Genomic DNA, 14,597 nt, shown 5'->3' with positions numbered 1-14,597 from the left:
GTGTCTATGGAAGCTGCAATGAGAGTGACTGTAGCAGCATGGGAAGTACATGGATTTGCCTAAACATCGTCATTTTGGCTTCAAACAGCTTTCTGACTTTGTAAACTCATATTCAACAATGTACTGCGTAATAAATAATTAAATAAACATCATTAAAATTGTCCGACGGCAGGATTCAAAGAAGCCTGATATTGAAGCCATCAAGCCACGAATGCGCGTTTCGATTTGGCCACCTGGACAAGCTCAATTAGTGCAATTAATGGCAATTGTGCATGTTCGTGGTATCTTCTGCACTTCGAAGAGTATAGATTGTGCTGAAATTTATGGCAATAATACTTATATAGCGTAATAAACAAAGCCATAAGAATGTTTGAATCGACAAGCATGAAGATTGGACAAATCCAAATCCATCATTCCCATGGTGGTACGACTGCAGCGCCAGAGTTCCCTCCAGTAATTATTGTCTGAAACTCTATGGTTAAGGGCTACTTTCCCCAGGATAGTGTCCATATGTTAACACAAAACTATCACCATCAGGATTGGCTCTAGCGTCGTTTTCTTCCACAGATGGTTTGTTGGGGCCCCTCGGCGCTACTGCGCCAACATCCTCGTGCCAGTGCTCCCGCGTTTGTCGTCATTAATTACTAAAGATGTAACCAATTTTACAGCGAAGTTGTTAAGGGCTAGTTCCCCCAGGGTCGTGTCCATGTGTAGACACAAAACTCCCCATACGTCGGCCGATCCCAAAGATAGTGAAATGCCAGGCCGACCTGTGGCGGAGGTGCAGTTTACCATTAAGGGGCCCACATACACAGCTTCGCTGGTCATCCTTCTTCACAGAGTGGAAGGGCACCGAGTTTTTATGTGTAAGTTATGCCTTGCATTAGAAAACCAGCTTGAGAGTTTGTGCTTGTGTCATCTATTTATTTCTTGCCGGCTTCTGTGCACAACCTAGTGTGAATTGGTACCAACTCGGCTTTCAGTTCTCCTGCGACATTAGTATAAATAAGGGACATTTCTCACTTCTATCTAGCACCATGTAGGGCACATTTAGTTCCAGCACAGCAACACAAATCAGAGATGATTAAGAGCAGGCTATGATTAGAACGGACAGATTACAGACACCTGTTTTACAAGTACAAAATTTATTTACTTTGATGATGTAGACATGATCAAACTATGAGAACAATTGAATGTGAAACAAAATTTGTATGCAACAAGCCCGGGGATAAACAACAAACAAATTTAATTCCAGAAGAAGCCCAGCCTGCGGCTGCCAGTAACTGCGGCGTGATGTTCCGTGACTTTGCTACATGAGCCACACCTCTTTGCCACTGGCACTAGTGTCACTTCACTTGAATCACCATCACACTTCACAGAACATCGTAAAGTCATAACACATCACTTTTTAGACAAAAGTAGTTATTCCTTGTGTTATGTTTGATGGACATCTTACATTCATGAAAATACGATGATCTGTTTCTAGTTTATGTCTAACTAGTTACCTGCACACATTATGCTCTTTTCACCCAATTGTTTTCATGTTTGCTTGAGTACTATCAGCATGAAGTGGAACAAAATTGTTATACAAAACAAGGCAAGCCCGACCAAGTTCGGCTAGTTGCAGGTAGCAACTAGCAGAGCTTCTTGGCTGATAGATGACAACATAAAATGAAGCTGCTATATTTATAATGTGGTAGTGACAGCCCCTTAGGCTGACCCCATTTTCCTCACCGATGACAAACATGCACAACTGCTTAGACTGTCTGCAAGAGGATTGGTTGTTGAGGAGGAAGCAGAGCCAGCACCTTTGCAAAATGACTCCTTCTGTGCCACACTACTACCCCAATCCCAACTACAAATGGCCAAATTTTTCACTGCACTATTCTTTATAAAATAATGTAGACACCATTTCAAGTGCTTATTTATACAAATTTCAACCATTTATTGTAAAAGTGAAGCTTAACAGCATTATAAAAAAAAATAAGCATCCTTGATTAGAAATTGAAAACACTGCCGACGAGTTGAGCACATTCTTGGCTATTTTTATCAGAAACGCATGGACAAAGGCTAGCACGAAAGGAGTGAATGGCCGACATTTTTACACTGCACACTACTGTATTTCAGCACTACAAAACACAGAAAAAGTTATATGACAAGGTTATATATAACTCAATTCTCTGTTATTCTGCTCATAAACCTACCAAGACAAAAATTTTAATCAGATCAACATTTTGATTTGGCCCATGGCTAGCTGATTTGGTAGTCCTTTTGTGCTCATGATTCTGACGATGTTGCCAACTGTGCAGGCTGCTTCCTTGCTGCTAAGATGAAGCCACTCCGCATGGCATGCACTGTCCCCAACGGGAAAGATGTCTGGACGATCACCGGCGCTTTTTCCGTGGTGGCTCTTGGCTGTCTTTCTGGCTGTCATCTGCACAAGGCAAAAGGCACAATAAAATATCGCACTATGCGATTACGATAGGAAAAAAAGGCTTACAATAGAAAACAATGCCACGGCAAGGTACAGAAATGGCTGCCAACGTAGAGTCTTTGCAAACAGTGCTTGTAGCAGTGTTTGTGGAAAAAGGACACCGCTGTTTAAAGGACAGTAACGTTACGTTCAAGCGCTACAGCCAGCATAGAATTTGCATTTAGACGACAAAAAAGAAAGGCACAAGAACGCTGTGGATTTACAGGTGAACTTCATTGAAGGGAAGCAGGAACTCGCATAGTGTTGCGATGAAAACTAAAAGTTAGCAAAAACCGAGAAAAGACATGCTATAACTGGTGTGGGGATTGAGGAATGCACAGGAATTCACCTGTTCTGCCATCCCTATGATATTCCCCCTATCCACTCACGACGGTTGTTGGCAATAGGGCTCACGTCGCGGCCTAGCTAGACCTAGCCGCTGTCGGCGGCCCATCACAGGAGCGCAGGAATTCCAGAACAGCACCAGGTACACACGCTTTCCTCTTGTCTGCCGACACCTTTGTGTCTCAGACTTGAGCTCATGCACGGTGCCTTTGCCTGTACAGTCAGCGCGTACCTTGTGTCGATCCTTTCCGGACTCCACTAAGGCACACAAAGGTGCATCAGGGCCTCCAAGACTGCACACATTCAAACCATGTTGCGTGCACCATCTCCAAGGCTATGTAAGGCGCAGCTGGTGGGTGACACTAGCAACCTGCCAAACCGGTGGCGCGTGACTTTGTGCCGTTCTATTCTGTGGCCAGACGTGAGGTGGTCTGTGGGGCGACGTCTGTTCATGTCAAACACCGGGGGGCGACAATCCGTTTGCAACAACCATGCTATGGCATGTTGTAGGCCAATGGACCTTGGCCGGGGCGATCGAAAAATTCATATTACCCCGAAATTCGTACAAGCCATGATTGTATCACCGAGATTCTACTGACCCTGCTGTTTTGCAATTTCATGTTTTTTAAAAAAGCTATCGGCTTGGATTTGTCAAAGTTGTTCTGTGGACGCAACTGCTTTCAGGCAAGCAATGGCAGGTGGTGTCAAGAAACAGCTCAAAATATTCTTGCTCTGCTTGCTAGGCATGTGCACTACCAACAGCAAAGCCCCAGTGCATGCTGAACACTCACCCGAGGGTGTCCAGAGGGCATTGCGCACAAAGCGTTGGGCAGCCCCGGCGACCAACTTAGGCGCCTTGGCTTTGTCAGCAATCTGCTTGGCCCGCGTCATGTACTCCTTCACACGGTCCTGCATGCAGGAAGTTCAAGTCATCCACATACTATAGACAAGCTGCAGAACATGATGCTAAGAAAACGAAGTGGCAAAGGACAAGATACATTTTTCAAAGACTCCACTGGCATGACTTTCCTCATAATGCACAAGTAGTACCTATCATCAAGTTTTCAGAAGTTCTAAATTGCTAAATGGCTAGACAAAAAAGAAGAGTGTCGTCCACTCTATTCCTGCACTGTGCATCACCGTTTGTCTTTATTACAAGCATGCAGCTTGTCTATAGGTACAGTAAATTTTACTGCAGCAGCAGTTACATTCATTTATTACCCACAGTGGCCACTGCATTTGCTCATGCTGCAGACAATCCAAGCCATAGCCAAGCAGTTTTGAGTACCAACTACCTGGCTAACTAGAGAACATTAAATAAACAAATGCATGCTTCATACTAAACAACTTGATAATTTTTTAGTTAAGTGCATGACTTCAGATGGAGAAGCTGCAATTGCATCTTCTGCTTCCCTACATTTTGACCATAAAGCAGCGCCAGTGGGCTTGCCTATGTTCCATGCAACCAAACAATAAATGATGGCGTAATCTCTCTCTCTCTCTGTGTGTGTGTGTTATAGCCTAACATATAACGTATAACATTAGCCACGCTGTTAAAAAAACTGGCATGTACAATCACACCTATATGATCATACCTGCCAACCTGTGAACTTCAAAATTCTAAGTCTCGGAGCAACAGATGGTGACTTCTTCAGAAACTTTGTTGTTGCCCATTTCGTCAACCTCAGGAACTTGTCTGAATAATTTTTTAGTTAAGTGCATGACTTCAGATGGAGAAGCTGCTATTGCATCTTCTGCTTCCCTCATAGCCGGACACAACAACCATAAGGTCATTGCTTAGGCTGCGATTATCATGCAGATCACGCAACTTGCCGTCAGCAGAAGACAACCCCAACACCGACAGCTTGCCACTGCCAGGCATTGAGTGAAGTTAGCTCCTTCGAATCACTTCTGGGTGATCCTGGGCGACACCCGCTGGTGCGTCGTAATGGGCGGATGCGTAATCACAAGGCACTTTCCATATTTTGCATGCTACAAGAACATTTTAAAATATACGCAGGGCATAGCGTGCCAAAAACGACTCAATGGGATGAAATAACAGCTTTCTTATCGATCCTTAATTAAAAAATTTCTTCTCACACACAAAACTGTGGAGTGGCACAACCTGCCCAAAGGTATTGAAAAATGTGTGTCACAAGAAGCATTCCACTCATTTTTGCGGAAGTTCTCATAAGTGTTGCTCCTTTCCTATCTCAATAACTTTATTTTGCCTTTCCTGCCATTATATTGCTGGTCTGTGTATGCACATAGTTCATTATCTGTTGTAGCCCCCCCCCCCCCGCTCGAGCAATAATGCCTCTCATTAAGCACTGTGGTGATTAACATAAATAAAAAATTAAATAAAACAATTGATCACATAATGCGCCATTTTTTTCAGTGACAACCAAGTTTACTTTTACATCCCATTAATTTTTTTACGCTACAGGAAAGAATTATGCGTTATACTGTCACCGAGTGGTGGTGACGCATGCATTGAAGGAAATACCTTGTACCAGAAATAACGAATTAAAGAATCAAGCTTATTATTTAGGCAATCTTGTGTCGAGAAAATGGAACAACACTTAAAGGGACCCTGAAACGATTCTGAGGATTTTCTACATACGTACTGAGTCGTTGGAGCAGGTCCTTCTGATCATTAATTGACGCATCTAAGTGCTCAGCGTAAAGTGTGTAATTTATTATAAGGTTTTAAAAATGTACATCACTACCAATCGCAGCACACTGATCGGCGGAATTTTCAGCAGCCCCTACCCGTATGACGTAAATCACCCAATTGACATCAGTAGGGCAAGCTACCCAATTCACTGCCCAGGGCGCATCATCGATAATTTTTTCCACCTTTATGGTGATGTTCGTAATAGTTGGAATGTTAGTTAATTTGTTTCTATAAAAAGAAAGTAACAGAAAGAGAATGCACAAGAACAATTTCACACTACACTTAAGCACTTCCTGCACACAGCAAGTGTCCTCTCCTTGTGTTACAACGTGCTCCATTTTGACGAGAGCTCCGTGGTCAAAATCAGTCTCAGTCTTCTCATGAGCAATATGATTCGACTTTGTTGCGTTGTGGACTGCAAACATAGCGACTGGCAATATGTTAAAGCTGCGACATCGTATCCCTCTGCAAGGCAGCAGACGAGCGAACTGGCTGCAGCGCATTGGACTGCCACTATCCAATCGGCGCCAGGATTTGCGCGTTTGCGACCACCACTTTACACCGGTAGATTACTAATGCAATAGCGTTTCCCGAGTCCAGTATTAGGGTCAACGCAAGCGCAAGGAGACAGGGCCTGGCCGTTTGACCGTGTAGTTTCACAGGGTGAGCAGAAGCGCAAATGTGAATGGTCTGCATGGTGCAGCCACCCGGTGGCACAGAGTTCAACCACGCACAGTAGCAGTAACAAAATGTATTCGTTGCTGCTGGCGTAAATTTTTTGCAGGGGTGTAATGGTTAACACATTGTTTTTGTAAATGTTTAAAATGTTTTACACTTGGTTAGAGCAATATTAGTGCTTTGTTTGGCTGGTTAAGCTCTGCGTCAACAGGTGGCTGGACCGTGCAGATCGATCAGGCTGCTCACGTACATCTAGGCTAAAGTTCCTTCATCAGCTTGAGTTTATGCCTCCAGCCATCTGCCAAAACGCCCAGCTTGCCTGTGGTTACCAGAATACCAGACACATTCGGTGCTGCGACAGAATGCTCGCAATGCACGCTGCTTCGATAGCTCTTGCTTGGGGTCGACTGCCGAGCAGCTGGCGGAGAGTTTGGAGAGGCCTTGCGCGCTTGCTCCTAGAGAACCGGAAGACGACCGCACGACCTGCCATCATGACGCAGAGCCAGTGAAGGCGGAGCTTAGCTGCGATCACTCGGCAAACGAGTTGAGGAGAAAATGCATGACTATGGAGGAGGGTAACTTGTAATTGTATGTAGCTCTCTTAATATGAGACGTTTCACGCAAATTGTGGTGCGAATGATTAACTTTAGCTGTATCCTATGCGTCTCCTACAAAATTTGTCCGAATCGTTTCAGGGGCCCTTTAAGCAACGACAGTAGCGAGAACAGCCAGCAATCAAGTCGAATCCCAATACTGAAGTTTGTTAAATTGTATATTATATTTTATACACGTCATTGTAAATTCCAAAGCAGTTGGTCGTGCTAACGTAGATTGCACTACACTATTCGTTTCACTCCCCACAGATATTAGATCGGTCATTATTTGAGTCGCACCTGAATTAACCATTATTTTACTAAGTTTTTTTCATAACTTCCGTTGCTCATTTTTACAGTTGATGTTAAAGAAAGCTTATAAGTGTATCTTTTTCTTTTAAATAGCTGTCTATGTTATTGTATGCCTGTATATATGTATGCTGTACTACCAACTACCATATTTACTCGAATCTAGACCGGTCCCAATTTTAAGCCGACCCCCAAATGTCCGAAGCCAGAAAAAATAAAAAAAAACTTACCTTGAATGTAAGCTGAACAAAAAGTGAGGACAGTGTTCACAAAATGAAAACAGTATTTTTTTAATATGAAAATGCCGAGCTAACTCTACATAATCATTGCTGCTAGCCTCATATGCTTGCGGACACACGCAACCTCGCATCCACGTGCCCACGCATGCGCAAACAGTGCAGCACGGCTCACAAGCGTCAAAACGCAGTGCAATCTGCGTGAACAGCTCCTCTGTGTTATTGCGTGCTTTCTAATTGCTATCATCTCCTCGTTGCGGCACACAAAAGCCGTCTCCTGTCACCTCCTCCGACGACAGATGCTTTTCTTATCGATGCTGAAGTCCCACCAAGCTTGAACGTTTGACAATACTTCTGCAGCTAGCACAACTTTTCATTTGTGGCTTCGCCTGTTTGGCGTCATTACGATAACACCATGCCGCACACCGCTACTTAGCCACCATACCGATATGACACATGTCAAAATGGCGATGCCGCTCGTGTATCTCAGTTGGCTACTGGCGCGGATAGTAGCGGCTGCGATACTGACTTTTCTCTTCTATGCACCATATTTATCGTTTTCAATTACACTGGTGCGTTTTTTTTTTATCCTCGAATATAGGCCGACCCTAGATTTTGGTATATGATTATTTGAAAAATCTATTGGCCTAGATACAAATAAATGTGATATACTCAACTCATTGAACTACAGTCGAGCCCACATATAACAGCCCTACCTAAGATGAACGTTCGCCTAAAACGAACAAGGGCCATGCAACCATCAAAATATACATTATTTCAATGGCATAAAATTGTACATATAAGGAACGTCTCTGTGTCCTGCCAATTGGTTACAGCAAACGGACGGTGTTAAACTGCAATGCAAAATGACGATGGCCTCCGACCCTGTGCAGTGAGTTTTCCCAGTGCTTTCCCAAGCCTCCTCGGAGGTGAACTGTCTGTTTCATGCCCCTCTCCTCGCCATCATGCGCTGCCCATGAGTGTTAGCATGTGGCCACAGACCTCCCATCCCCTCGCTCTTTTTTGCAACTACCTCTACCCTCGCTGTCTCGGCATGTGCGCTATGGCGCCAGCTAAAGTTCAGAAGTTTTGTTTTCTTCTTCTTTGTTGTTTGGGTGAGAGAAAGTACGCTTAATTCTGCAGCCCTTATGGGAGCACGGCGCAGCGTGTTGGGGATTAGGGCGGGGGATGAAAAATGACGGGACAGAGGGGGAAAGGGAGTGTATGTGTCAGGCAGCATACATCAGCATCACCCAGGGGTGAGGGTCGGCGAGCAAGGCACATGGGAGGCCGAAGTCTAGTGGCAATCTAGGAGCACATTTGTGTACACATATTCAAGCAGGCTTGCCAGTGCTGGAAGGTGGTAGCGGGTAGGGAAGAGCAGGTGTGTGTCTGAAGTAGCCGGGAGTCCGTACCGTCGGTAGGTGGCAGAGACTTGAGCGTGCTCCTGTGCTAATGCAGAACAAGTGCAGAGTAGGTGCTCGAGGGTCTTGGCGTCGTCACACCTTCTGCAAACCGGCGAGGTGATGCGTGCCTTGGCATGAAGTCTGGCCGCCATCCACACGGAGCCCGCATGCAGATGCAGGAATGCGAAACGGTCTTATCGCGAGAGCTAGGGCTGAAGGCGAGCTCCAGATCTAGCCCCACACAGTTGCTCTGTGGTACTCCACAACCCGTAGCGCGGGAATCGCGGCTACGTTGGGTTCGAACGAATAAGGCAACCAGCAGTGTCAAATGTAACAACGTTCATTGCTACCAGCAATAAAGAACACTGGCAGAGGGGCGTACTCTGTAATAATAATAGGCTGGCCTCGTTGCCTGGGATAGACAGGCAAACGAGGTCACTCACGGGTTGCGGCAGGTACTCCAGTCCGGCAGGTTAGGGGTCCGGCGTCGGAGAGCGAGGGTCTCCGCTGGTGGCGCTGTTTGGTACCTTTTTACCTTGGCAAAGGGAATGTCCTCCTCGCCTGTCAGCTACCTTCCCGCCAGTCGGGGAGGGAGGGTGAACGCTCGTCGCGAGAGAGAAGCGGGAGACGGCGTAGTGCACCTCTCCCGTGCCTATGCCAGCTCTTGTCGCGACTGCGTGTGTTATATATGGGCGCGTGTGCTCCCCGCATCCTCCTCCCCTTAAGAAGCCCCCCATACATTGATGCTGGCACCTAGGTATGCCTGAGGGGTTTGGGCACCGTTTGCTAAAGTTTCCACTAAGGTTCATGATCAAGGCAGCGTTGCACATGCTGGCTTTCAGCATTGGGCTTGCGTTGCTGTAGCCATCAACTGGCAGATACTTGATGCCAACTCGAAGGTGCCCAGTCAGCAGCACTGCTCGGCCTTGCGAGGCGGATCGTAGTCCCGGCTCGAAGGCAGTTCCCCATGCCACGCCCCAAATGTCTGCTGCGCAAGCCGGGAGATCGCTTGCTGGGCGCCGGGTAGTGGTTCAAGTGGCTGCAAGGCCAGCATAGCCGAAGATAATGAAGACAACGAAGATCTGAATATCTTGAATTACACTGCTCAGCGTTTCATTGGCAACGTGGAGGCTGGGAGGCGACACATCGAACTTATTGGAACTATTCATGTATAGTGCATACAGTCCTCTTTTAAAATGGCATCTTTCGCGCCTTCGCTTTGGCGAAATCAGATATAGTCTGTTCGAAGGATAGATCGTGGAGGAGGTCACTTTAAATGGACATCATAGCAAGCAAGTTCACCTGGTCGTCATGGAGGCTCGAACGAAGGTGATTTTTTATCAGCGACAGCTTGGAGAACGATCGTTCGGTCTCACAGTTTGCCATGGGTATGCTTAAGTACATTCGCAAAGCAATAGAAAGGTTCAGAAACACATCAGTAAGCTTTTTTTCGTGCAGCAACTTCATTATTCCCAGAAGACTCATGTCCTGGCACTGTAAGAGTCGAGGAGGACGTCGGGATGAAAAACTTGGGAGGTTTATTTTACATTATTTACAGTGAGAGTCAATTAACAGTCGTAGAGTCATTGCGGACCGGCAGCAACTCGGACACTGCGGCCCGTCGCAAGAAGTTTGAGAGAGATGAATCAAGGGATGCTCTAGGAATCTCTGGAATGCTCCTCTTTGCTGCTCCCGGTCTGTGTCTTTTAAGCCCTTCGATCTCGGCTTAAAACGATGTTCGGTCAATGGGCGAGCCCGCTCAGATGACGCCATTTTCGGCCAATGGTAGGCGCCCGTGCGATGGTGTTATACCCGGCGAAGAGAGTCGCCGCTTGGTCCCCCTGCGGTCTTGCCTTGCTGACTTACGCGCCGTCACGATAGCCAGGTGGGGCGACGGCGGACCAAGGCGGGCAGAATTTCACAGTGCCTTACTTCTCCTGGCGGTCTTGCCTCGCTGGCTTGCAACGCATCGGCACAATGGGCGTATGGGGGCTACGCTGCCAGGCCTTCCCAGTATATCACAGCCGTCTTGCTTCGGGACCCACTTTACTTGCAACAGTGCCGGGCTATCCCTTTGCTTTCTGAAAGAGTCAAGCACTGAATAGCTCCACCGGCGGCGTACGAAGTGCGGGCCTTCAACTTGTTTGCACGTGTGCACCTCTGGAATGTGGCATCCGCGCTTCTGCGCTTCTCAATTAGCTGTGGTGCGATTCGATGTGGTCTGGGGAACTCGAAGGGGGCTCAGAAAAAGGTCCTGTATCTAACAGCACACAGAGTTGTTCAGAAAGTTCGCAAACTGAACGATTTGAGCGGGCAGTGCTGGCTCCAAATCATTTTTGTAGGTTTTCACCAACTTCTCAGCCTTCTGTGCCAGAGAGGCCTCGCTCCACACTTCTGTCAGCAATTTTAAGAATCTGAACCTTTCGCACTCGCAAAGCAGAGCCTAGACTGTCAAGTACAACATTGTAGGTCTCTACAATAAACTTTTTTCTACCTTGTAGCGCACTATCACTTTTTTCGTCCTGGTGCTTACTCAAAACAATGCGTTTGCCCTCATCCTGATAACATTGATTGGTACTTAGTGTGCTCTCTCTTTGAAGATATCAAAGAGACGTTGCAAAGAATTAACAAAGCCTTCTAGAGAGCTCAGCAGGTATGCAGCAGTTGAAATGTCTAGGCCTGGTTTCTGAAGTGCTACGCTCGTTTTGTCAAAGCGCTCCAAGATTTCACTCCAGAAAATCGCCATGAATGCAGTCTCTAGTTTTGTAATTTTCTTGAAGAGAGAGTGCACTTCGTTCCTAGTGTCACCGTTTTCTTCCTCATTCTTTGATATAACTTCAAGGCAACACAAGACTGCATTGAAATTTTTCAGAATGGCCTTACATGATTCAGCGTGTCTTGACCACCTGGCCTCAGAGAGACTTTTCAAAACAAGCTGCTGGCCAGTTCCGCCCATGCTGTTCAAAAGATACCTCCATCGCTTAGGTGAGGCAGCAAAGAACACAGACAGTCTCTGAATAACAGTGAAAAATTTGACTGCCTCAAGGCAGCTGTCAATGCTAAACATGCCAACTAAGTTCAGTGAATGACCAGCACACGGGACGTAGACTGCCAATTTGTTCAGGTGTTTGATTTCATCTTGCAGTCCTTTGTATTTTCCTGACATATTACTCGCATTATCATAAGCTTGTCCCCTACAATCATCAATTGAGATGCCATTGGTCGTCAAGAGGGGCATCACAGTATTGAAAATATACAAGCCGGTATCCGATTCAATAGTAACAAATCCAAGAAAGCAATTGTACACTTTCCCATTTAATTAGTATCGTAAAACAACTGACAGCTGATCAACGTGAGTAAGGTCTGGAGTCAAATCAACAATTAAAGAGAAGTACTCTGCGCGTTTCACTTCGTCAATGAGACATTCCTTGACGGCCTTTGCCATATGCTCAATAAATTTATCACAAATGGTTTTTGACAGATATGATGGGTGACCTTTTCCTTTGTTCCCTTAGCGGTTGATGTGCTCCTCTAGAAAAGAATCAAACTTGGCAACGACCCAAGCACTCCCATATAATTGCCATTTCTCGGTGAACGAAAAATCTCCTGACTGCCCCTAAACACTAGGTTGCGCTCAGCTAGAAGCTTAACTACACGACTACACGCTTCAACACCTCTGTCCAGTAAGCGGTCTCAGTGACAAGATGCTTAACCAGCTCCTTGTCAATTGTGCTGCTCAAGTTAGAGCGGGCGAGCTATGCTGCCACGTAGTTCCAGTGCTCGATGCTATTTTCATGTGCGCAAACCTTTTCTTCTGCTCTTTTCCAATTGGAAAAGCCGTGCATGGTGAAAGCACTGGGGTTGCTTGAAATCGAAAATAGTTTGCACATGAAACAGTAAACGGAAACTTTGGACTCCGAGTACATTAACCAGTGTCACTTGTATGCCTCCCCATTTACAGCCTTTCGCATGAAAAGATGAGGTGACATATAGTGTTTCTTGGTTTTGTATTGCCTTTTGGAAGACGAAAAGTTTTCTGCCCGATTTTGAAAATACAATGGCCCTTTCTCAAGGCATACACTGCGAAAGCTGTCAATAATAACATCCGGCCACTTAACAGGGTCACTTTGGAGAATCTCGCAACATACCTCTTGCTGCGGGGGTGTCTGTACTTCTCTGTTGCCACAATGAGAAGCTGTCTCATTCGTCTCCCGAGGCACACTTTGTGGGTGGGAACATGATTATTTGAAGCCAAACTAACAGGAAACAAGTGAGTCGGTTTTTGGAGTCTTGTTTCCTGGTGCTTGTCAGTAGAAGGAGGCTCATCAGGGAGGTTTGGCACCTGTTGATCAGCAGTAGTAGAAATCGGGCATGGCAGACCGGACACCTGGAGCTCTGTGGCAGGGGCCCGGCCGAGTAGCATAGACGTTGCTGACTCAGGAACAGGGCAGGGCTCGGTTAGTGTCGGTTGCTCAAAAATATGGACGACCGAGGTTGACACCGTTTTCACAGAATCCAGACAACCAAGATGAGTCAAACCTTGCTTCTTGCCAGGAAACTGTGGTGATGGAGTTGGCAAGTCCTCCACAGAAGCACCGTCGGTACTATTGGGAGTTTGACACGGACTCTGGGTAGAGCGATCATACTGCTCCGCGGAAGCTGCATTCAGGAGGTACTTTGTCATCTTCAGTAGCTTCTTTTCATGCTCTTCTCTTTCCAACTTCGCCTTTCATTTAGATGCACCACTTTGATGCTTCCCACCGAGCATTTTTGCATGAATGGATGCTAATTGTTCACCGGGCACTTCGTCAGTCCGTCACGACTACAGGCGTCTAATGGTGGCCGTCCCGATGACTGGCGCACGCTGCCTGGATGATCCGTGGCTGGCCAAGAGTGGTGTGTCCCCCGGGAGCTCCTCAGCGGGTGGGCCTATGCAAGCTTAACCGGCGGCTCGGGGCTGAATCGCAGCCCACGATCAACTTCCTTTTACAGACGCACGCCGCGTCTGTCTGTTACTAGCACCAAAGCGGGCGTTCACATACGCATAGAGTTCCATGTACAAATTCCCCCCTTCTCCGTACAAACTCACTCCTTCTCCCGTTCCGGTCTCGTTTTCCTATTGGCTAGGAGCAATCGTCTGTTCTGGGAGGTTCTCGATTTTTCTTTCGCCCCGTCGATGCAGAGCGCGAGAACGAAGAGGAGAGGGCGAAGTTACGCGCCCTCTGTCGCCTCTGAGTCATCCTTTTCTACTTTTTTCTGGAAAGTTCAGTGGCCAGTCTCACCTACTTTTCCCGTCAAGCGCGCGCGAGGGTATGCAGCCACTAGGCAGGAATGAGCCCTGGAGACAGGCCTTTGTGTCCAGCTCTCCAACTTCCCCCTTCACTCTTCCACAACCCTAGCCCGAACAGTGAACATTCCATGCCCCACAGCACACGGACAAAAGCACGTGTGACGTCTTCTTTCCTCTCCTGCCTAGACTCTGCCATCAGACTCATCATCATCTGCTATCAGACTCATCCTCCCCCACCCAAATTACCATCACGGTAAAGAAAAGTCGAATTGGAGGCACTGTTGGGTACTGCAGCACATCATTTCTATAAGAAGGTCAGCGGCGGAACTATTTGAGAAGTGCAGGGTGGCATGGTGGTGACAAGGGGCAAGAGAGATTTAGGTCCTCATCCCACATTACATGTTTTAGGTGTTTCCCCCTTGCCCCTCCTCTCCAGACAGCACTGGACAGACGGACTGACAGGAAACCACGAAAACTCTTCCAAGAAAACGCACCTCGCTTCATAAGAAAGAGGGCCCCACTGGGGTGGCGAGGGATTCCTGTTTTTGCAGCTCGACAAGCTCTCCCCAAATGATCAGGCTAAACGCATG

The 14,597-nt window shown here is 46.8% G+C and overlaps 1 protein-coding gene across 1 annotated transcript in view; it reads right to left on the bottom strand.

Moving 5' to 3' along the window:
* Positions 1-2,201: 2,201 nt before the first annotated feature.
* Positions 2,202-14,597, bottom strand: part of Rrp47 (Ribosomal RNA processing 47) — a 68,469-nt gene continuing 56,073 nt past the window's right edge. The window contains exons 4-5 of the mRNA XM_070522674.1: positions 3,610-3,727; positions 2,202-2,434 (exon numbers count right to left, since the gene is read on the bottom strand). Coding sequence (XP_070378775.1) covers positions 2,385-2,434; positions 3,610-3,727 — 168 coding nt within the window. The 3' untranslated portion in view covers positions 2,202-2,384. The remainder of the gene's footprint in view (positions 2,435-3,609; positions 3,728-14,597) is intronic.

This window comes from Dermacentor albipictus, chromosome 7 (assembly GCF_038994185.2).
Source record: "Dermacentor albipictus isolate Rhodes 1998 colony chromosome 7, USDA_Dalb.pri_finalv2, whole genome shotgun sequence".
NCBI classification, from domain to species: Eukaryota; Metazoa; Arthropoda; class Arachnida; order Ixodida; family Ixodidae; genus Dermacentor; species Dermacentor albipictus.
This window is presented reverse-complemented; position numbering and strand designations above follow the sequence as displayed.